The sequence below is a fragment of the Mesoplodon densirostris genome, chromosome 7 (assembly GCF_025265405.1).
Source record: "Mesoplodon densirostris isolate mMesDen1 chromosome 7, mMesDen1 primary haplotype, whole genome shotgun sequence".
Classification (NCBI taxonomy): Eukaryota; Metazoa; Chordata; class Mammalia; order Artiodactyla; family Ziphiidae; genus Mesoplodon; species Mesoplodon densirostris.
Window position 1 is genome coordinate 113,934,119 of NC_082667.1, and position 25,486 is coordinate 113,959,604.

General features: G+C 37.0%; 1 protein-coding gene across 4 annotated transcripts in view; it reads left to right on the forward strand.

Annotated features, from left to right (window-relative positions):
• TBCEL (tubulin folding cofactor E like) overlaps positions 1-25,486 on the forward strand; it is a 72,752-nt gene that overhangs the window by 32,315 nt on the left and 14,951 nt on the right. For all 4 annotated transcript variants that reach the window (XM_060103321.1, XM_060103320.1, XM_060103324.1 and 1 more), the window contains 2 exons: positions 1,663-1,789; positions 3,790-3,906. In XM_060103321.1, the coding sequence (XP_059959304.1) occupies positions 1,663-1,789; positions 3,790-3,906 (244 nt within the window). The remainder of the gene's footprint in view (positions 1-1,662; positions 1,790-3,789; positions 3,907-25,486) is intronic.

Below are 25,486 nucleotides of genomic sequence, written 5' to 3' on the forward strand. Positions count from 1 at the left end.
CATTTTGCATTGCACCAGCAATGGATGAGACTTCCTGTTGCTCCACATCCTTTTTTTTTTTTTTTCAGTTTCCACATTTATTAGCATCTTGCTTCCTGTATTTATCCCCCATACTGTTTTTCCTTTGGGGGAAATATTTTAAAAGCAAATCTCAGCAGTCATGTAATTTCAGCCTTAAAATCTTCATTATGTATCTTTAACAGATAAAACATACTCTCTTAATCTACAACAACCCTCTTACCTGCACCTGATTTTTTTCTATTGTTCCTTTCTACATTTATGTTGCTCCACATCCTTGACAGCATTTGGTGCTGTGAGTGTTTTGGCCTTTGGCCATTCTAATATGTGTATAGTGGTATCTCGTTGTTTTAATTTGCATTTTCCTGATGGCATATGATGTGGAACTTCTCATATGCTTTACTTGCCATCTGTGTATCTTCTTTGGCGAGGTGTCTGCTCAGGTTTTCCACCCATTTTTTAATCAGATTGTTCATTTTCTTGTCGTTGAGTTTTAAGTGTTCTTTGTATATTTTATCAGTATGCCTTTAGCAAATGCATTCTCCCAGTGTATGGATTTTCTTCTCATTCTCTTGGTATTGTCTTTCAGCCTATTTTTAAAACAACTACCTAAGTAAAAATAATTCTGACCTATAACTGAAAAAACATAAACGGTTTATTCCACCACGGAGATTATAAGGGCGGGAATTAAGTCTTAAAAACAAGTGATTTGCATAAGGAAGCTGTTTATTTCAGAACTTGACATCCCTTGAGCTAACTCTATTCTTCCTCCTAAATGGCAATGCCATTCTGAAGGGAAGAGGACAGTGACCTGGGATAGTTTTGCACCAGGGTCCTCACAAACTGCTCCTCTGCCTTTACCCTTGCTGAAGGTTGATAGAAATAGGAAGGGACTACATTGTTTTCTGCAGTGTATTTAATGTGTTGTAAAACTGACCAGCTTCATTATTACAGGGATATTTTTCCTACCAGTGCCAAGTATTGACTTGACTTGGATGATACATTTGTTCACAGCTATAGGAAGAGTTTCCTTTTAGGTGTGAACAATCTTAATTTGTTTCATGTTTTCCTACCCAAGGGTTCAGTTTTTTTGTTTTTGATTTTGTTTGTTTGTTCTAAATTTTGAACCTATTTTCCCTGTCCCCAAAATGAGGACAGTTGAAAGATGATATTTAGTTTCAGGTTCTATTGACCTTGCCCATTTTAGTGTTCGTTAGGTAGAAATTTACTCTGGCAGTGTCCACTCTGATCAACAGTTATGTTCTCTGAGTCTCTGTCTGTTGAAAGAGTTGATCACATCACTTTTTCAATTATGTAATCATGGCATCCATCCTGCTTATTAAACCACCAGTGACCCCCTTTACCAGCCATTTGGGTGGAGAATCAGTAGATGAGAGGATGTTGGAGAATAAAGGGCGTCCCTTGAGCACTGGGATCACAGGGATAAGAGAGGTTACAGGGAAGTTTTTATGGTGTTTTATTCCATTCTTTCCTTGGATAAAGAAAAATTTCAGGATCTCTAACTAGTTTATGATGATTTTAACATTTCAGAACCTATTAATGGAAATAATTTTTTTTGCTATGTTTATCTTCTCATTTGTATGCTTTTCTGGATTTACTTAAACAATATATTTCTCAAATTAGGTTTGCAGTCCTGGGAAGACATTGACAAACTAAACTCATTCCCTAAACTTGAAGAAGTGAGGTTGTTAGGAATTCCTCTTCTTCAGCCATATACCACCGAGGAGCGAAGGAAATTGGTAGTAGCCAGGTCTGTTGTACTGATTATTCTGCTTTCTTTTCTCGGGGCTTTGTTGTTTCATCAAAGGAATAATGTACTGTTTGGGGGTGAGGGGAGCACACTGTATGTTTATCCATCTCTAGAATAGACTGCTTAAAGGAGCTGCTTCTGTAGCTCCAAATCCTAGAGGAAAAGGAATGCAATATGATGAGAAAAATGTGAAATATAATTGATCTGCCAAGACCACTGAAAAATTCCCTCACAAATCTATTCTATTTTTATACTTTTCAATATTTACAATATTTGAAATCCTGTTTTGGGTCATGAAGAAAAAAGTAGGTATAATAGGGAATCAACTCTATTTTAGTTACCCTTATTTTCTGTGTTAACCTAGAAGTCATTTAAAGTGTAAATACCTGAAAATCGGGCTGTTTCATTAGTGTAAAGCTTAAGACAGTGGCATCTGTGTTTTCTTCTTCCGTGTAGATTGGCTTAAACGTGACCACCGTGCTGTTACCTTCTTCCTCTGACTCCCCTGCCTTTCGTGTCTCAGCCTCTGCCTCCCCCAGGCTACTGAAATGTCCCATGAGGGTTTATTTTTTTCTGTGTCTTTAGCAGCAGTAAAGCTTGACTAAGATGTAAAGGGCCACGAAGTTTTGATTTGTTCTCTCGTGTACTATACATAGTAGTTTTTTTTTTTTGTTTGTTTGTTTTTGCGGTACGCGGGCCTCTCACTGTTGTGGCCTCCCCCGTTGCGGAGCACAGGCTCCGGCCGCGCAGGCTCAGCGGCCATGGCTCACGGGCCCAGCCGCTCCGCGGCATGTGGGATCTTCCGGGATCGGGGCACGAACCCGTATCCCCCGCATCGGCAGGCGGACTCTCAACCACTTGCGCCACCAGGGAGGCCCTACATAGTAGTTTTGACAGGGGAACAGTAGGCTTTAAGGTTCCCTAAAGAAGAGTGGTTCTATAAACCACTTTGATCTTTCTGACCAACTAATACCTACCAGATCTTTACCGCTTTCCAGTTGTTAACATACACAGTAATATCCCACTGAAGAAATAAATTTCAGCAGACTTTTCTTCTACGAAGAGTAAGTCTTGCAGGCCTTGTAGTTTATTTTCTTTACGCAGTTCTTTTTTTGTTTTGTTTTGTTTTGTTTCTGCGGTACGCGGGCCTCTCACGGTTGTGGCCTCTCCCGTTGCGGAGCACAGGCTCCGGACGCGCAGGCTCAGCGGCCATGGCTCACGGGCCCAGCCGCTCCGCGGCATGCGGGATCTTCCCGGACCGGGGCACGAACCTGCGTCCCCTGCATCGGCAGGCGGACTCTCAACCACTGCGCCACCAGGGAAGCCCTACGCAGTTCTTTTGTAAATATAATAAATGAATTCCTGAACTATATGACCAACTTGTACTGACTGCTTTGTAGACCTGTGCTGTCCAGTATGGTACCATCAGCCATGGGTGACTTTTGAGCACTTGAAATCATGGCTAGTCTGAATTGAAATGTGCCGTAAGTGAAAAAGACACACTGGATTTCAAACACTTTATATGAAAAAAGAACATTTAAGTATTAAATTAAGAACATTTAAGTATCTTAGTTATTTTTTTAGTACTGATTATAGATTGAAATGATTGTATTCTGGATATATTCGGTTAGATATAATATACTATTAAAATTAATCTTACCTGTTTTATTTTTACTTTTTAAAATACGGCTACTAGAGAATTTAAAATTATGTGTGTGGCTTGCACAATACTTAAGTTGGACCGTGCTGCTTAGGATCTTATTTTGAAAGGTGAGGTATGGTTATAAAAGGTCAGTTGTCACATCCAAAAATGAAACTTTAGATATTTTTGGTCCTTTTATTTTATACCACGTTAGTTCATGCTGGTAGTTGTACACAAACAGAGCTACATCAAATGAGTCCTTTCAAGAGAATAAGACTGGGCCTCAAACCAGTAATTTTATTTCTAAGGCTAAATATTTTTATTATCTTAAAATGTCTCTTTTGCTTTTTATTTATAGATTGCCATCGGTTTCCAAACTTAATGGCAGTGTCATCACTGATGGTGAGCGCGAAGATTCTGAGAGATTTTTTATTCGTTACTATGTGGATGTTCCACAGGGAGAAGTGCCATTCAGGTAAAAATCCCTCATCAGCTTAGCAGCACTTTAGCAAGTATTGAGGCAACCTAAGAACTATTGCTTTAGAGCAAAATCCAATAATTTGTTGTTGGACTCTCTTACAGAACTTTGGTGATAGGTTAAAAAATAAAGGAAGAAACGCAAAAAGCAAACGTGCTTTATCTCATTTTCCACAGTGTATTTCTTCTAGCCTTGCACTTGTATTAAGAATGGTTGGGTAGGTACGTATTTGACTACTTCTCGTAGTTCCCACTCCACGTTCCTTATCATCAGTTCCTTTTTGATCCTCTTCTCCAGGAGCACATTTTCACCCACCCCCCAAATTGGTTTCTTCTTTCACATTGCACCTGCTTTTAAGATATACTATGTTCTGCAGTTTGGAAGATTTGACAAATGTGCACGAGGTTTAGAGAATATGAGAAAGGGACTTGAAAATAGACTCCTGAGGAAATATTAAAGGAATTAGGATGGTTGAGTAGGAATAGAAATGCTGAGGCCTAAATTAGTACCTTTAAGTATATGAAAAGTAAATATGTATTGTTTGGTGAGAAACTACCTTTAATATTCTGTAAATGTAAAAGGAAATGTAGCAGATATAATATACGTAAATATAAGGGAAAAAAAGACCCCCCCAAACAGGTTTCTGGGTGTTGGAAACTAGAATCAGTTACCCCCAAATTTGTATTCTTTTCTTAATGACTTTAAGAATAATACGAAATCCCATTCGGCAGGAGGAGCTTCAAACCAACAAGATGCAAGTTAGGAGTAAATGTGAGTCAAATCACACTCTGGTTATAAATTTATTTTGTCCTTCTGGTTACAAATTTCTGTGATTCGAATTCATTCTTATTGAACATTATTTTTTCCCAAAGTTCTCTATTATTTACAGACTTTAAGGGGGTCGCCATTCTATAGGGCTCAACCAGTGCTGTGTAAAAATATCTGTGCTATTATCAGTAGAATTTGAAAGCTTAAGCGTTTAAAAAATATTAGACAAATTAAGGAAAGATTTTGAAGCTAACCTTTTAAAATTAGCTAAGAACAGCTAGGTAGGGAGAGATATGACTGCCTTTTTAACACAACCCAGAAATGTTAGGTTAAACCACATGAAAATTTTTGGGGGTTAAAAAAAATGGTTTGATAACTATAGTTTTCATTTGATTCAATCTAATGTATTAATAGAAGAAGTAAATATTCTGGCTTTGAGCATACGTCTGTCATTATAGTTTACTTACCTTCCTATACTATACTTTACTATACCTTACTATACATGCTACAGGAAGTAGTATATACATAGGCAGTAAATTTTTTCTGTCCCTCATGTCATAATTATCCTAAAGTGCATTTATGCCTCTGTAGTAGTGTGCTTGAATACATGTCATAGAAATCATCTTTAATCAGGGGAGGTCTTTACTGGAGGGATATTGAGAAACTAAAAGAATTGCTAGGTGGGCTAGAGAACCCGGTTTAGACAGGAACCAAGGGAGGTAAGGATAACCAAGGTTTCAACTTACAGTCTTCTTTATATATTTCTGTTGGCACTACAACAGTGGACTTAACCACTGAACACTTGCAGCCGTGTCATGGATTTTTGATTTCCCCATAAGTGCTGAAAATAATCTCTTGCTGACCTTTGCTTCATTCCCTAAGGGTCAAAGCTATGCATCTGACCAATTGATTGGGTATGTTTAAGGCATGTGCCCACACTCTGTCTCCCAAGAGATAGGGAAGACAGATTATCTTCTCCACTTTGGCTTCTGCAATGAGAGGTAGAATCTTGCTTCCCCTGATCTTGGGACTTCCCCCCAAATAGGAACAATTCAGCAAAAAGAACGTCTACTATAGTCCGACACTTTGACTTTCCCCATAGTTATATATTAAAAATTATTCTTACCTATCCTAATAAATTTCTTGTATAAATGAAAACACATTTCTCTCTCCCTGAAATGAGATAACCTATTCTAATCCTACATAGACTGTGAGCAATTAGCTACTGCCAAAGATTTATACAGTCAAGGTATTTTACTTACCATTCTGGCCTTGCTGCCTATTTATGTAATTATGCCTCCTTTTTCACTCACTAGTAGTTAGAGACCACTGCTTGGTCTCTTCCTTTCTTCTTCTTTTTTTTAAATTTTATTCTTATTAGTCATCCATTTTATACACATCAGTGTATACATGTCAATCCCAATCTCCCAATTCATCCCACCACAACCCACACCCCCTGCCACTTTCCCTCCTTGGTGTCCATATGTTTGTTCTCTACATCTGTGTCTCAATTTCTGCCCTGCAAACCAGTTCATCTGTACCATTTTTCTATGTTCCACATATATGCGTTAATATACGATATTTATTTTTCTCTTTCTGACTTGTTTCACTCTGTATGACAGTCTCTAGATCCATCCACGTCTCTACAAATGACCCAATTTCGTTCCTTTTTATGCCTGAGTAATATTCCATCGTATGTATGTACCACATCTTCTTTATCCATTCATCTGTCGATGGGCATTTAGGTTGCTTCCATGAACTGGCTATTGTAAATAGTGCTGCAGTGAACACTGGGCTGCATGTGTCTTTTTGAATTATGGTTTTCTCTGGGTATATGCCCAGTAGTGGGATTGCTAGGTCATATGGTACCTCCATTTTTAGTTTTTTTAAGGAACCTCCATACTGTTCTCCATAGTGGCTGTATCAATTTACATTCCCACCAACAGTGCAAGAGGGTTCCCTTTTCTCCACACCCTCTCCAGCATTTGTTGTTTGTAGCTTTTCTGGTGATGCCCATTCTAACTGGTGTGAGGTGATACCTCACTGTAGTTTTGATTTGCATCTCTCTAATAATTAGTGATGTTGAGCAGCTTTTTACGTGCTTCTTGGCCATCTGTATGTCTTCTTTAGAGAAATGTCTATTTAGGTCTTCTCCCCATTTTTGGATTGGGTTGTTTGTTTTTTTAATATTGAGCTGCATGAGCTGTTTATATATTTTGGAGATTAATCCTTTGTCCGTTGATTCGTTTGCAAATATTTTCTCCCATTCTGAGGGGTTTCTTTTTGTCTTGTTTATGGTTTCCTTTGCTGTGCAAAAGCTTTTAAGTTTCATTAGGTCCCATTTGTTCATTTTTGTTTTTATTTCCATTACTCTAAGAGGTGGATCAAAAAAGATCTTGCTGCAATTTATGTCAAAGAGTGTTCTTCCTATGTTTCCTATAAGAGTTTTATAGTGTCCCATCTTATATTTAGGTCTCTAATCCATTTTTAGTTTATTTTTGTGTATGGTGTTAGGGAGTGTTCTAATTTCATTCTTTTACATGTAGCTGTCCAGTTTTCCCAGCACTGCTTATTGAAGAGGCTCTCCTTTCTCCATCATGTATCCTTGCCTCCTTTGTCATAGATTAGTTGAACATAGGTGCATGGGTTTACCTCTGGGCTTTCTATATCTTGTTCCATTGATCTATAGTTCTGTTTTTGTGCCAGTACCATATTGTCTTCATTACTGTAGCTTTGTAGTATAGTCTGAAGTCAGGGAGTCTGATTCCTCCAGCTCTGCTTTTTTCCCTGAAGACTGCTTTGCCTATTTGGGGTCTTTTGTGTCTCCATACAAATTTTAAGATTTTTTTGTTCTAGTTCTGTAAAAAATGCCATTGGTAACTTAATAGGTATTGCATTGAATCTGTAGATTGCTTTGGGTAGTAGAGTCATTTTCACAATGTTGTTTCTTCCAATCCAAGAACATGGTATATCTCTCCATCTGTTTGTATCATCTTTAATTTCTTTCATCAATGTCTTATAGTTTTCTGCATACAGGTCTTTTGTCTCCTTAAGTAGGTTTATTCCTAGGTATTTTATTCTTTTTGTTGCAGTGGTAAATGGGAGTGTTTCCTTAATTTCTCTTTCAGATTTTTCATCATTAGTATATAGGGATGCAAGAGATTTCTGTGCATTAATCTTGTACCCTGCAACTTTACCAAATTCATTGATTAGCTCTACTAGTTTTCTGGTGGCATCTTTAGGATTCTCTATGTATAGTATCATGTCATCTGCAAACATTGACAGTTTTACTTCTTCTTTTCCAATTTGTATTCCTTTTATTTCTTTTTCTTCTGTGATTGCCGTGGCTAGGACTTCCAAAACTATGTTGAATAATAGTGGTGAGAGTGGACTTCCTTGTCTTGTACCTGATCTTAGAGGAAATGCTTTCAGTTTTTCACCATTGAGAATGATGTTTGCTGTGGGTTTGTCGTATATGGCCTTTATTATGTTGAGGTAGGTTCCACCTGTGCCCACTTTCTGGAGAGTTTTTTTCATAAATGGGTGTTGAATTTTGTCAGAAGCTTCTTCTGCATCTATTGAGATGATCATATGGTTTTTCTTCTTCAATTTGTTAATATGGTGTATCACATTGATTGATTTGCTTATATTGAAGAATCCTTGCATTCCTGGTAAAAACCCACTTGATCATGGTGTGTGATCCTTTTAATGTGTTGTTGGATTCTATTTGCTAGTATTTTGTTGAGGATTTTTGCACCTATATCCATCAGTGATATTGGTCTGTAATTTTCTTTTTTTTGTAGTATCTTTGTCTGGTTTTGGTGTCAGGGTGCTGGTGGCCCCGTAGAATGAGTTTGGGAGTGTTCCTTCCTCTGAAATTTTTTGGAAGAGTTTGAGAACTCTTCTCTAAATGTTTGATAGAATTCACCTGTGAAGCCATCTGGTCCTGGACTTTTCGTTTGTTGGAAGATTTTTAATCACTGTTTCAATTTCATTACTTGTGATTGGTCTGTTCATGTTTTCTGTTTCTTCCTGGTTCAGTCTTGGAAAGTTAAACCTTTCTAAGAACTTGTCCATTTCTTCCAAGTTGTCCATTTTATTGGGATAGAGTTGCTTGTAGTAGTCTCTTAGGATGCTTTGTATTTCTGTGGTGTCTGTTGTAACTTCTCCTTTTTCATTTCTAATTTTATTGATTTGAGTCCTCTCCCTCTTTTCTTGATGAGTCTGGCTAATGGTTTATCAATTTTGTTTATCTTCTCAGAGAACCAGCTTTTAGTTTTATTGATCTTTGCTACTGTTTTCTTTGTTTCTATTTCATTTATTTCTGCTCTGATCTTGATGATTTCCTTCCTTCTCCTAACTTTGGGTTTTGTTTGTTCTTCTTTCTCTAGCTCCTTTAGGTGTAAGCTTAGATTGTTTATTTGAGATTTTTCTTGTTTCTTGAGGTAGGCTTGTATAGCTATAAACTTCCCTCTTAGAACTGCTTTTGCTTCATCCCATAGGTTTTGGATTGCTGTGTTTTCATTGTCATTTGTCTCTAGGTATTTCTTGATTTCCTCTTTGATTTCTTCAGTGATCTCTTGGTTATTTAGTAAAGTATTGTTTAGCCTCCATGTCTTTGGGTTTTTTATGTTTTTTTCCCTGTAATTGATTTCTAATCTCATAGCATTGTGGTCAGAAAAGATGCTTGATATGATTTCAATTTTCTTAAATTTACTGAGGCTTGATATGTGACCCAAGATGTGATCTGTCCTGGAGAATGTTCCATGTGCACTTGAGAAGAAACTGTAATCTGCTAGTTTTGGATGGAATGTCCTATAAATATCAATTAAGTCTATCTGGTCTGTTGTGTCATTTAAAGCTTGTGTTTCCTTATTAATTTTCTGTTTGGATGATCTGTCCAGTGGTGTAAGTGAGGTGTTAAAGTCCCCCACTATTATTGTGTTACTGTCGATTTCCTTTTTATAGCTGTTAGCATTTGCCTTATGTATTCAGGTGCTCCTATGTTGGGTGCATATATATTTATAATTGTTATATCTTCTTCTTGGATTGATCCCTTGATGATTATGTCGTGTCCTTCCTTGTCTCTTGTAACATTCTTTATTTTGAAGTCTATTTTATCTGATATGAGTATTGCTACTCCAGCTTTCTTTTGATTTCCATTTGCATGGAATATCTTTTTCCATCCCCTCACTTTCAGTCTGTATGTGTTCCTAGGTCTGAAGTGGGTCTCTTGTAGACAGCATATATACGGGTCTTGTTTTTGTTGTCTAAGTCCTGCAATCAAATCCCCCTAGGCTTCAAAGTCTGATTCTCTAGGAATTCCTCCTCCCGTTGCCGGACCCCCAGGTTTGGGAAGCCTGACATGGGGCTCAGAACCTTCACTCCAGTGGGTGGAGTTCTGTGGTATAAGTGTTCTCCAGTCTGTGAGTCACCCACCCAGCAGTTATGGGATTTGATTTTATTGTGATTGCACCCCTCCTACCATCTCATTGTGGCTTCTCCATTGTGTTTGGATGTGGGGTGTCTTTTTTGGTGAGTTCCAGTGTCTTCCTGTCAATGACTGTTCAGCAGTTAGTTGTGATTCTGGTGCTCTTGCAAGAGGGAATGAGAGCACGTCCTTCTACTCTGCCATCTTGAACCAGTCTTCTCTTCCTTCCTTGTTGAACTTGAAATGGGCAACCTGAGTTTAGTGTCTCCCCCCAGCATCCCTGGCCTGTAGAATGTTTTCCAAAGATGTGAGTGTTCTACTCACTATTGTATTTTTATTTTTTAAAATTTATTTATTTATTTATTATTATTGTTTTTTAATTTATTTTATTTTTGGCTGTGTTGGGTCTTGGTTGCTGTGCGCAGGCTTTCTCTAGTTGTGGCAAGCGGGGGCTACTCTTAGTTGCGGTGCGCGGGCATCTCATTGCGGTGGCTTCTCTTGTAGCAGAGCACGGGCTCTAGGCATGTGGGCTTCAGTAATTGTGGCACGCAGGCTGAGTAGTTGTGGCTCGCAGCTCAGTAGTTGTGACGCACGGGCTTAGTTGCTCCGTGACATGTGGGATCTTCCCAGACCAGGGCTTGAACCTGTGTCCCCTGCACTGGCAGGCGGATTCTTAACCACTCTGCCACCAGGGAAGCCCTAATGTATTTTTCAAGGCCTTAGAGAAGGAAATGTCTCTGAGTCCTTGTAGCCTCCATAGATGGAAATGGGTAAAGGGGTAACATGGGTGACAATAATTTCCATCATTCCTGTGTCCTGAAGTTTTTGAATTCCTCCTTCCACATTATCTCAAATAATTTGTGACATCTCAACTTCCTTTAGCCTAGACCACCACTGAGTCCAGTTTCCAATCAGTCAACTAGACAAATATTTAGAACCACTCTAAATGATTCTAAACCACTGAAGCTAGCCACTGAGGCTAGATTTTTGAATTCAGAACCTTTGGTAAAATACCTACGCAAAATCTGCTGGATCTAGAGTTGCTTTTCTTTCCTTGGTTAACACACTCGTTTCCTATATTCCCTGTATTTATTTCCTATATGCTTGTCCATATAAGTGACCAAAGTCTTGTAAATGTTTTGATATTTTTGTAATTCACCCCACAGACCATGCTGTGATCTGATGGTAGTGCAGTAGAGTACATATGTGGAAGGATGAGGCAAATGGGGAATTAGTTTACACTTGCAAGGTAATTCCTTCAGGCAAGGGGATTTTACTGCTTTTTCAAGCAGAAGAGGAATAGTCACACTGTACCCCGCTAGCAAGGGGGGCCTCGGTGAGGTTTAGGGATTCAGGATATTCCCAAGTCCTCAGAATCCTCCCTTATACTGCCCTTCCAATTTGTTCTCTGTCTCTCTCTCTCTCCAATCAATGCTCCAGCTTTCATGGAATAGTCCCAATATGGATGCAAGTTTAACTGACCTCTAATTCAGCAACCTAGAGCATCAAACCTTGTGTATTTGTTTTCATAGCTACCTCAGCTCTGTTGTTGTAAGAGAGAAAAGATCCTTTTCTTAAAAGTACCTCGGTTTCAGTCTGTGCCTGAAGCCTAGTTTATAGGAATTCGACCTTAATATTCCCTTTATGTAAGCTGTCCTGTGCACTTAGAATAGCAGATGCCCATAGTCTTGAATTCTTCATTCCCTTCATGTTGTTTTATTCTTGACAGCACTCTCTCAATCTCCTAGAGCATTTCATGTGAACTCAAGTGATAATTACGTATTTCACCACTCCATGTCAAGTACTTGCAGAATCCCTTCTACGAAAACTAATATGATATTCACTGGCCTCTACTAGGCCAGAAACCAATCCCAAATTGCCCTTAATTACCTGAGGTACTGTTGCCAGTAATGTACTCCCTAGTACCAGCGCACATGACAGAAATCAACTCTGGCCAATTTAAGCAGGATAGGAATTTAGTAAAAGAATAATGAATACTATGTAGCGCACAGAATTGGCAAGGTTAGAGAATTAGGCTTGGGCAGGATTGAGGGGAAGCAAGGCACAGCCAAGATTTCTGTAGACCTCACTTTGTAAACTGTATGCTTCTTATACTGGTTACTACACAGTCATCAGCAAGCTGCTCAACTTCATTGCCCTCAGACATTTGCAGCCATGTGTCTGAATGCTTGACTCTTCTCTCTCTTCTGTGAATAATCTCTGTCAGACCTTATGTCCTTGCATTACATCTTAATATTGAAAATTCCAGCTATATTTAGACACGTTTATGTCACCTTCCCATGTTCTAACTTCCAGGGAGTAGAGAAAGAGAATATCTACTCCTCTTTAGTTTCTGTAGTGGGAAGTGGTTTCTGCCTCCCATCTGTCTTGGGTTTCCCTCAAATCAGAAGGGCATTCAGATGCTGGATAGCCGAAGCTGACATATACCCACTAGAGTACATGTTCCCTAGTAGTTTTCTTGTAAGTCTCCTGGTGGAATGTTTTTTGAGCCATTGTGATGTGCCAGGGACTGTGTTAGGCACGTTAAAAACTATAATAGCATTCATGTGAGATGTGAGATGTGAGATGAAATGGTGAATGAGCACAGAGGAATTTATACTAAAATACATTCATTATGAATTAAGAGTGATGTATAAACAGAGTATTAGTACCATACTTACCATACCTTTAAATTGTCTTCCAAGTTATATGCATAATTTCTCTCCAAAATGCCAACGAATAGTGAATAGCACAGTGCGTGGTTAGTAAAAGGTGAAGACTTGACTGCCTGGATAATTCGCTGTTTCATACAGAATCACATTTGAGCTTTAGTTTCCTTGGAGGGATTGAGGTATCCATTCATTTTGAGGAAAAATATTTCCTTTCATTTGACCATGAGTTTTTAAAGTCAGTGTTTAACTTGATTTTCCTATAAATTCTAACTTCTACAGCATCCTTCCCTAGCTGTTAGGTTCCCTGAGCTTCTCCTCCTCCTCTCATTTTCCTGTCTTGTGTCATTAAACACCAAATACCTCTGCTCAACTTAGACATAAGTAAGAAAAATTAGCCAAAATGTCTTTTGAGGGCATGAATAAAAAGGCTTTATAATCAGTTTAGTGTCCTTTATGGTAGCAAAGTTATTTTGTGAGTCATTTGGATTATTCAGACACATCTGTTTCTATGTGATTAGTCATTTTGGCAACAGAAGACTTTAAAGATGGTCCAGAAATTTACATATTCTGTTTTTCTATCTCAGAATAAAATACAAGCTCCAGTTACCTGTATGACTTCAACGTTTTTTGATGAACAGAATAAAATGTTTAGAGGACTGACAGGAGACATACTTATTAAGAGTGTTATAATTCCTTATAGGTGCTCAGTTATCATCTTTATTGCCTTCTACTGTCAGGTGGAGCTGGAAGTTTAGCCTCTATACTGTAGCTGTTTATGGTGATAATGGACTAACACACACGCAAAAAGTGAGGAATCGCCCATATGTTTCATGTTTATTTACTTTGTGAAACAATAGGAGACGAAAAATCTCTGTTTCATGATTCTTGGCCTTTAAACATCATAGTGTTTGCTTTTCCAATCAAAAGACTCTTTCTTTTAGAGCCTTCATCTGTGCCTTTTCTCTTCATGGCTTGTGTAGCAGTGGTGTGCTATTTCAAAATCAGTTCAGTTTGTGCTGCAGGTGGTTGAAAAGATGTCCTCACTGGGTTTGTCATATTTCAATCATTGAACTCTCATATTTTACCAGGAGACCTTCTAGGAAATAACTGTAGATTCTAATAGCTGGGTTTCAAAGGACAGTTTAATTTATTTACTGAATACCTACTATGGACTAAGAGGCTTAGAGCCAGAAGCTGAAGATAAGACAAAAAAAGTAGTGTCTACTCTCAAGAAGCTTGCCATCTGGACTAAGCTAGAGATATATTTCCTCTGCTGGATCCTCCTCATGTTCCCAACCTCTAAAAATTCAGTTATCCCAGGATTTGGTACTTACACCTCTTCTCTTCTATACTCATCCCCTAGGTACTTTCATCCAGTCCTGTGGCTTCCCATGCCTTTTGATTTCAAATAATTGCCAAATTTATACCTTCAGCTCTGATCTGCCCCTAAATTCCAGACTAGTATTTCCAGATACCTACTTGACATCTCCACCTGGATGTTTAAACCTAATGTGTCCAGAACTGAACTTTTGGCCCCTCCTTTACCTTTCCCTGGCCCCTTCCCCTCCCCACCTTATCTCCTGCTCTGCACATTTTTCTCAATCTGTCCATTTTTCCATTTGCTCAGGATTAAGAAGAGTTGGGCATCATCCCTGATTTCTTTCTCCCACACCCCACGTCTAGTCCATTTGTTCTTGTTTTCAATTCTGCTTTCAGAAATATATAGAATCTTACTACTTCTTAGCATCATTTTAGTTCAAGCCTTCCTAATCTCTTACCTGTGTTATTATAGTAGCCTTCCAATTGTGTTACTGAGACCAAGCTCGTACCGCTCACTGTACAACAGGTCAATAAATCGAGAGAAAAGTTGTTGGGACAACAACAGCTTTATTTGGAAGAGGCCAGCAGACTGAGAAGATGGTGGACTGGAGTCCCAAAGAGCCATCTTACTTGATTTAGGATTCAAGCGTCTTTTATTTTAAAAGGGGAGGGGTGCAGCTGCTTGTTGCAAACTTCTTGGTGTGGGAGTCATTTGTTCTTGCAGCTGTCCAAGTAGGTCAGGTCAGGTCAGGTCACGATGTTCCTGTAAACCTCCAACAAGACAAATGTTATTCTCTGCTCTGCAACTTTTTAATCTCTATATGAATGAAAAGTGTTGTACTTTTAGAGGTCAGAGCCCTGAGAATAGGCTATCCTATATATTTCAGGCTATAGGCAATATTCTTAACTTGTAGCAAAAGCAATAGAATACAAACGTTAAGTAAAAGTAACAGATCTAATATGGAGTCAGATTTGTTCTTCCTTATTGCAATTGGCTGGCCTATATCCACCCTTGCCGCCTATAGCTTATTCTCCACATGGCAGCCAGTTTATAAGAATTCAAGTATAAGGAAAAAAAAAGCCTTGCTGTTCCTCAACGCACCAAGCACACTTCCGCCTCAGGCCTCTGCATTTTTTCCCCTGTCCAGAATGTACCAAGTTAACTGCTTGGCTCCCTCCCTCTCTGACGCCTCATCAGAGACTCCCTCCCTGACCAACCTAGCTAAACTAGCACACCTCTGTCTCCTATCATTCTCTTAACCTACCATTATTTTTCTTTATCAACACCCAACTTACATTTCTCATATATTATCGGTCTCCCCTGCACTATACCGTAAGCTCTGTAAAGGCAGGGACTTCTCTTTTGTACTTTGCCCTATCCTCAAGGCCTAGAGCAGTACCTGACAATATAGCAGCTGTTCAGTAAAGCGATTGAACCTTCAAATTATGCTCTGGGAGTGCAAAGGAGTACTTAGCTCTGCTGGAAGAAGTGGGACTTTCTAGAAAATGACTGAGTTAATCTGGTGAAGGTGAGGGTAGAGTATTCCAGACAGAAGGGAGTATGTGAGAAGTCAAGGCACAGAGGTATGAAATAACTCTTTATATGTAGTGAACTACAGCAGTTTCAGTATGACTTAGTGAAAAGCAATTAAGTGGGAAGTAGTGGCAGATAACACTGGGGAGGAAGGTAGAAAACAGGGCAGGTCATTCGAGACCTTGGTATGCCATGCCAGACTAGGACTTTTTCTTGTGGGCCGTGGGAAATCATTGAAAGGCTTCAATGGGAAAGTTATGTGGGCAGATTTTGGTTTGTATCTAGAAGGAGAAGCTGAGAGAGACCCAGGGGCCTAGTTAATAACTGAGACTTGAGTAAAGGAGGATATGTGTATCTGGAGGTCCTTTATGTCTCTTTACATAAGACTGAATTTCACTGCAGAATTTGAAGTAGTCCTTAGAACACACCTTGTGAAATTCTACGTGTTTTCTGGTGTTTGTAGCCCTGATTTCTCTAGGGTTATAAAGGTACCATTTAGAGAGAAAGAAACCCCTACGTTTATGAATCTGGTACATTTTAAAGTGTACCTGTTTATTATTTCTGCCTCGCCATTTATCAGATGTCTGTCCACATTGCCTATATTTATCAGTTCTTCTTTTATTTTGTATTTGCTTTATCTCTGAATTTCCTGAGAGATTGAATTTAAATTACTTATTTAGTACTTAACTAATACACAGTCCCCCGCTGTTTATTTTTAAAGAGAAACAAAAAAGAAAAACCATGTAACTTTTCTTTTAGAAATCAACATATCATGTATCTTTTGGGGGTCCAGTGGTTTCTTTTTGTTTTTGAGGACAGTCAGGAAAAGTAAATTCATTGATTTGGGGTGTCTTTTTCCAGGCTTTAGAATTTTGGTTTTCATGAAGAGGAGTTAGAGGCATAGCTACAGTGAACAATTATTTGACAGGAGGAAATGCTGTTGTCAGAGACAGAGTGGCAAAGCCAGAAATAGGTTTTCTTAAAGGCATTTCTTTGCTTTTATTCTACTTCAGTACCTCACTTTGTGTTTGTCCCAAGGAGTCCCTAAACTGTGCCCTGGGAAATCCTTATTTATGATGTCAAGGATTATAGTAGGCATTTCTCAAATGTTTATTGGATTGTCATTAGTGGTAACCAGCTTTTTAAAATATGGAGAGTATGTTTTTTCCTGATTAAGACTAATGGCTTTTCTAAATAGAGCTGATTGTATCTTCATGTTATTGTGAGAGCAGGGCAGCAGCCTGTATTTGGACACCACCTCAATGAAGGCTTATTTTGTCTTGGATGCTGGAGAAATCCTAGTGTGCTGTGTCCGTTACCTCATATTCCTTCCAGACAGAGGACCTGCTGTTGTGAAGGAACATTCCTACATTGGACATGAATCTCCTGGGGTTCTCCATATTGCCAGGCTTCATCATCCTCTGACAAGGGCCGTGACACAGCACTCCTCACATTCAGCTGCGAGTCTGATGAGAAACAAAAGGGGCTTTCTCCTTGGCACACCATGGACAGCCTCTGAAATGTTAGCTCTCCCTGTTGCTTACAGCTTTTGTCATTCCAATTACCTTGGACTTGATTGTGACTTCTTTCCACTTTCCCAGCCCAGCAGAAGATAGGCTACCTTCCTCATCTTGATTAGAGTTATACATGAGAATTTGAATATAGCTGCAAAGGAAAGAAAGAATAAGAGCCAGCCTTCCCAAATCATGGTCTTAGGGGAAATTATCTTTGGTGTCTGAACTTTTGTTTTGGCCAGGGCAGGGAGCCAGTTTTATCTTTTTTGTTTTTGCTTGCTTTTTAGATTAAAAGAAAAATACTGAGAATAATAAACACTCATGTTCACATTGTTCAGAACTGATGATTTTTAATATTTTACCCTTTACTTCATTTATTTTTTCATTGAAATAAATAATATTACAGATAAAATTGGAGTACTTTTTTGCCTCTATTCTTAGTCCTATTCGTTACTCCAAGAAGTAACCAACCACTGGCAAGAATTTGATCTATATCCTTGATGTCTATTTATTATACTTTATATATCTGTTAAAATATAAAGTAGGATCTTACAATTCTTTGTCAATATACATTGCAATTTCTTCTTGTGTAGCTTTTCAATCTGATCTTTTCACTTTGTATTTTGTTGAAAAGAAGTTTTAAAAACTTAATATGACATATATCAATCCTTTGCTCTACAGTTTATTCTTATTCCATCATATTTAAGAAATCATTTCCTTTGCAAAGATCACTGAAGGTAATCTTCTGGGCTTTTTTCTAAAAGTGTTTTCACATTTATGTCTTTGATCCATCTGGAATCTATTTTTGTGTTTAGTCTCAAATAGAGATCTAAGTCTTTGTTTTTTTTCTTCCATATTGATAATTGATATTCACCATTGATCTGTAATGCCAGCTCTGTTATAGATCTACTTATTTTATGTGCATTCATGGTTCTTTGTCAGGGTCCTGTTCTATTCCATTGATTTTTTTTTTTATTGGAGTATATAATTGCTTTGCAATCTTGTGTTAGTTTCTGCTGTACAATGAAGTGAGTCAGCTATATGTATATCCCCTCCCCCACATATATCCCCTCCCTCTTGGACCTCCCTCCTACCCCCACCCCCATCCCACCCATCTAGGTCATCACAGAGCACCAAGCTGAGCTTCTTGTGCTTTATAGCATGTTCCCACTAGCTATCTGTTTTATGCATGGTAGTGTATATATGTCAATCCTAATCTCCCAATTTGTCCCGCCTTCCCTTTCCCCCTCTGTGTCTACATGTCTGTTCTCTACGTCTGTGTCTCTATTCCTGCCCTGCAGATAGGTTCATCTGTACCATTTTTCTAGATTCCATATACATGCGTTAATGTACAATATTTGTTTTTCTCTTTCTGGCTTACTTCACTCTGTATGACAGGCTCTAGGTCCATCCACATCTCTACAAATGACCCAATTTCGTTCCTTTTTATGGCTGAGTAATATTCCATTGTATATATGTACCACATCTTCTTTATCCATTCCTCTGTCCTTGGACATTAGGTTGTTTCCATGTTCTGGCTATTGTGAATAGTGCTGCAATGAACATTAGGATACATGTGTCCTTTTGAATTATGGTTTTCTCAGGGTATATGTACATTAGTGGGATTGCTGGGTCATATGGTAGTTCTATTTTTAGTTTTTTAATGAGCCTCCATACTGTTCTCCACAGTGGATGTATCAATTTACATTGCCACCAACAGTGCAAGAGGGTTCCCTTTTTTCCCACACCCTCTCATTTGTCCATTCCTGTACCATTACAAAGTTGCTCAATTATATTGCTAAATTATAGTAAGTCTGAATTCCCAAGTTGAACTTGGTTGTAAAATATTAAGTGTTATTTTTCAACACTGCAGAATTTAATTTTATAATGTTATTTGGGAATGTTTCCCTATATTTTCATATTTAAAATTATACTATAATATTCTTTTCTACTGTTCTTTTCTGGTTTTGGGTTGGTAATTTTATATTTTTCTATGAAATTATTTTAAGTTTAAAATTCTATAGTCGGGGACTTCCCTGGCAGTCCAGTGGTTAAGACTTCACCTTCCAATGCAGTGAGGTATGGGTTCGATCCCTGGTTGGGAAGCTAAGATCCCACATGCCTCGCAGCCAAAAAAACCAAAACATAAAACACAAGCAATATTGTAACAAATTCAATAAAGACTTTAAAAATGGTCCACATCAAAAAAAATCTAAAAAAAAAGAAAAACTTAAAAAAAATTTATAGTCATTCATAATATTCTTATTATTTGAGGGTAGGTGTTTAAGTTTTTAAATTATTTTCTTCTATTTAGTTCTCATTTGGACTAAGTAATATTTCCACATAATACCAGCTTGAAAAATTTTTAAAAGGTATAGACCAAAACCCAAGTTTTCCCACTTTTATCCTTAGCAGCCACTCAAGTGTTTGGTCCCTAGGCAACTACTGACACTAGTTTCTTATTATAGTTCTCATTGCTATTCAGTGCATATTTTTTTGTACATAAATGGTACAAAGAAGTACACATCTTGCCTTTTTCAGTTATCAGTAGATCTTCAATATCATTACATGAAGGATATTTGTGATTAAAAAATGTACTATATCAGTATTTATCTCCTTTTTCTTTCCTGTTAATGTTTATTTCTGCTTTTCCCTTTTTTGTTGATTGGTCCTGCTAAATGATTACTTTTTAGTAGTGTCCTTTGTTTAAAATCAGATTTACTGAGATATAATTGACATATAGTTCTGCCCTTTTTAGTATACATTTCTGTGTTTGACAAACACTACAGTTACATAACTGTCAACACAATCAGAATATACAACAGTTCCATAACCACCGCCCCCCACCAAAAAATTTGAATTCCTCAAACCTTCCCCTGACTCACCTTTTGGCAACCACTGATCTGTTTTCTGTCCCTGTAGTTTTTTTCACTTTTCTGGAATGTCATATAAATGGAATCATATAATACATAGCCTTTTTTTCAGCTGAAGCTTTTATTGAGATAGTTGTAGATTCACATGCAGTTGTAAGAAATAATACAGCCAGATCCCATGTACCATTTAACTAGTTTCCCCCAATAGTAAAATTTTGCAGAACTATAGTATAGTATCACAACCAGGAATCTTAACATTGATAAGACTCCACTGATCTTACTCAGATTTCTCCAGTTTTACTTGTATGCATTTGTTTGTGTGTGTGTTTGTTTAGTTCTGTACATCTCATTGTAAGTTTAGGTATCCACCACCATTGTCAAGATACTGAACAGTTCCATTACCAGAAGGACCTCTCAGGCTGCCCTTTTAAAACCACACTCAACTCCCTGCTCACTCCTCAACTCCCATCCCTGTGCCCTAGCAACCACTAATCTTACCTTTTTTTCCAAAATTTTACCATCTCAAAAATTTTACATAAATGGAATCATATGGTATTTAATCTTTTGGGATTTTTTTTCCACTTAGCATAATTCCCTGTAGATTCATCCAAATTGTTGCATATGTCGTTTGTGCCTTTTATTGCTGAATGGTGATGAAACAGTAAAGCAAATACTAAAAAATTTCCTGGTATGTATGTACCACAGTTTGTTTAAACATTCACCTGTTGAGGAACATCTGGATTGATTCCAGTTTGGGGTTATTCAAATAAGATAATCTATGAATATTCTTATACCAGTTTTCATTCCCCTGGGATAAATAAACTACACTTGCTGAGTAGTATGGTAATTGCATGTTTAGTTTTATAAGAAACTACTATACTGTTTTTTAGAATGGCTGCATCGTTTTACATTCCCACCAGCAATCAACGGGTGATAAAATTTCTTTACATTCTTGCCAGCACTTGGTGTTTTCACTATTTTTACATGTTAGCCATTCTGATAGGTGTGTAATATCTCATGATTTTAATTTTCATTTCCCTGATGGCTAAAGTTGTTGAATATCTTTTCATGTGCTTACTGGACATCTGTAAAGCCTCCTCAGTAGGATATCTTCATGGTTTTTGTCCATTTTTTGATGGGATTGTTCCTTTACTGTTGAGTTTGAGAGGTCTTTATATATTCTAGATACTAGTCCTTTGTTACATATGTGGTTTGTAAATATTTTCTGTTAGCATGTAGCTTGTCTTTTCATTGTTTTTACATGCTCTTTTATAGCTCAAAATTTTTTAATTTTGATGAGGTCCAGTTGATCAATTTTTCCTTTTATGTACTGAGCTTTTAGTGTCAAGAACCCTTGGCCTAGCCATAGATATTGAAGATTTTCTTTTTTTATCCCCCCACAGTTTTATAGCGTTACATTGGACATTTAAATCCATAATCCTTTTTGAGTTCATTTTTGTGCAAAGTGAGAGGTTTAGGTTGAGGTTCATTTTTTTGGCCTGTGGTTGTCCAATTGCTCCAGCACCATGTGTTGAAAAGACTGTTTTCCCCATTGCATTGCTTTTGCAACTTTTAAAAAAATTGAAAGAGTCTATTTTGTGTAGGTATATTTCTAGGTTTTCTGTTCTGTTCCACTGATCTATGTCTGTTGTCCCACCAACACCAAGTACTGTAGCTGTAATAATAAGCTGTAATATCATGTGGAATGATTCTTCTCACTTTGTTCTTCAAGATTGTTTTAGCTATTCTAGGGCCTTTGCCTATCTGTATAAATTTTAGGCTAAACTTGTCTTTGTTTACAAATAATCTTTCTGGGATTTTGAAAGGAATTTGATTAAACTTACAGATGAGTTTGAGGAATATTAATGTATTTACTATATTAGATCTTCCAGTGCATGCACACAGTATGTCTATCCATTTATTTAGGCATTCTTTGATTTCTTCCATAAGCATTTTATAATTTTTGACATACAAGTCTTGTAAGTCTTTTGTTAGATGTACACCTAAGTATTTCAGGTCATTTGCAAATATAAAAAATTGTATTTCCTTCCAGTCTATATGACTGTTTCTTTTTCTTGCCTTATTACAATGGCTGTAACTTCCAGTACCTGTGTTGCATGAGAGTGCTTTGCTCCCAATCTTAGGGGAAAATATTCAGTGTTTTACCACTAAGTATAATGTTTCACCACTAAGTATAATGTTAGCTATAGGCTTTTGTAGATGTCCTGTATCAAGTAGTTCCCCTCTATTTCTAACATGCTGAGAGTTTTTATCAAAAATAGAATTTTTTCAAATGCTTTTTCTGTGTCAATAAATATTATGATTTTTCTTCCTTAGCTGGTTGATATGGGAGTTATATTGATTGATTTTCAAGTGTTGAAGCAGCTTTGCATACCTATAATAAATTCTACTTCGTTATAGTGTGTATTTCTTTCTATACATTGTTGGATTTAGTTTGTTAATATTTTGTTGAGGATTTTTGTGTCTAAGATCATGAGAGATATTAGTATGTCATATTCTTTTTTTGAAACTCTGTTTACGTGCTTTTGGTAGCAGTAGCACTGGCTTCATAAAATGAGTTGGGAAGTTTTTTCTTCTGTTTTCTGGACAAGATTGTGTAAAATTGGTGTTAATTACCATTTTTTATCATTTAAAACAATTAAAAACTTTTAAATTCTGCTAAAATACACATAACACATAACAAAATTTACCACCTTAACTATTTTTTTAAATTGTGGTAAAATATACATAACATAAAATTTACCATCTTAGCCATTTTTAAGTGTACATTTCAGTAGTGTTAAGTACATTTATACTGTTGTGCAAGGAATCTCCAGAAATGTTCTTCCCCTTGCAGAACTGAAACTCTATATTTATAAAATATCAACTCTCCATCACCCTCTCCCTCCAGCTCCTTACAACCACCTGACAACCATCATTCTACTTTGTGTCTCTATGAATTTGACTACTCTAGATACCTTATATAAAAAGAATCATATAGTTTTTTTGTGACTGACTTATGTCACTTAGCATAATATCTTCAAAGTTCATCCATGTTGTAGCATGTGACAGGATTTCCTTCCTTTTTAAGGCTGAATAATATTCCATTGTATGTATATACCACATTTTGTTTATCCATTCATCCATCAGTAGACATTTGGTTTGCTTCCACTTCTTGGCTGTATGAATAGTGCTGCTGTGAACATGGGTGTGCAGATATCTCTTCAAGACCCAGCTTTCAGTTCTTTTGAATCCCAGAAGTGGAATTGTTGAATCATATGGTAATCCTCTTTTTAAGTCTTGAAGAACCACCATACTGTTTTCCATGGTGGTTGTATCATTTTACAATTATAACAACAGTGCACAAGAGTTCCAGTTTCTCCACCAACCAACACTTGTTATTTTGTGTTTTTTAAATAGTATCCATCCTAATGGGTGTAAGGTGTTACTTCATAGTGGTTTTGATTTGTATCTGTTTGATGATTAGTGACGTTGAATGTCTTTTCATATGCTTTTTGGTCATTTGTATGTCATCTTCGGAGAAATGTCTGTTTGAATGCTTTGCCCATTTTTAAATCTGTTTTTTTTAATTTTTCTTGATGTTGAGTTTTAGGATTTCTTTATGTATTATGGATATTAACCCCTTATCAGATACATGATTTGCAAATATTTTCTCCCATTCTATAAGTTGCCTTTTAGCTCTGTTCATTGTATCCTTTGATGTACAAAGTTTTTTAGGTTTGATGTAGTCCCATATGTCTATTTTTGCTTTTCTTGTCTGTGTTTTTGGTGTAGTATCTAAGAAATCATTGCCAAATCCATTGTCATGAAGATTTTCCTCTATGTTTTCTTCTAGGAGTTTTATAGTTTTGGATCTTACATGTAGGTCTTTAATGCATTTTGAGTTAATTTTTGTATATGATATAAGATAAGGGTCCACTTTCTTTTCTTTTTTGCATGTAGATATCCAGTTTTCCCAGCACCATTTGTTGAAGAAACTGTCTTTTTGCTATTGAGTGGTCTTGGCACCTTTATCAAAGGTCATTTGACCATGTATGTGAGGTTTTATTGCTGCCCTCTCTATTCAATTCCATTGGGCTATATGTCTGTCTTTATGCCAGTACCACACTATTTTGATTACTGTGGCTTTGTAATACGTTTTGAAGTAAGGAAATGTGAGGCCTTCAATTTTATTCTTCCTTTTCAAAATTGTTTTGGCTAATCAGGATCCTTTGAGATTCCATATGAATTTGAGGATGATTTTTCCTATTTCTTCAAAAAAAATGCTGTTGGTATTTTGATAGGGATTTCATTGAATCTGTAGATTGCTTTGAGTAGTATAGACATTTTAATAATATGAAGTATTCCAATCCATGAACATGGAATGTCTTTCCATTTATTTATGTCTTCATTAATTTCTTTCAACAATGTTTTGTAGTTTTCAGTGTTGTCTTCCTTTTCTTAAAAAAGCCATTGATTTCTGCTTATTTCCTTCCTTTTGCTTGATTTGCCCTTCTTTTTCTAGTGTTTGAGGTAGGAGTGTAGATCCTTAATTTGAGCACTTTCCTAATAAACATGTAAGTGCTATAAATTTCACTCTCAGGACTGCTGGTGTCCCACATGTTTTGATGTGTTACATTTTAATTTCCATTCAGTTCTATGTTTTTAAAAATTATTATTTTATTTGAGTCTTCCTGTTTGTCCCATGGATTATTGAGAAGTTTAATTTCCAAGTGTTAGGAATTTTCTTCTTATCTTTCTGATGCTGATTTCTACTTTGGTTCCATTATGGTCAGAAAAATACTTTGCATAATATCAATTCTTCTAAATTTGTTAATGTGTATTTTATACCCACCTTGATGATTGTTCCATGGGCGCTTAAAAATCATGTATTCTGCTTTTGTTGGATGAAGTGTTCTATATATTTCAGTTAGATACTGTTGATTGATTGTTTTGTTCAGATCTTATTCTTGCTGATTTTCTGTCTGGTAAGTCTATCCTTACCTGAAAGGAGGTGTAGGTAGCCTTTTGAGTCTGGTTTCTTTTATTTAGCATAATGCATTTGAGATTTATCTATCTTGTGTGTATCACTAATGAGATCCTTTTTACTGCTCAGTAGTACACAGTTTATTTAGACATTTATCAGCTGAAGTACATTCTGGTTGTTTACCCTTTTTTGGCAATTTATTAAGAAAGCTATTATAAACCCTCACCTATGAGTTTGTGTGTAAACATAAGTTCTTATTTCTCTTGGGTAAATACCTAGAGGTGGAACTGCTGAGTCATTTGGGAAGTGTGTGTTTAACTTGTCAAGCTGTTTTCCAGAGTGACTGTACCATTTTGCTTTCCCATCAGCAACATATGAGAGTTCCTTTGCTCCACATCCTCACCACCACTTGGTATTTTCAGTTTTCTTGTTTCTGTCTTTAATTTTAGCCATTCTAATAGATACATCATGGTATCTC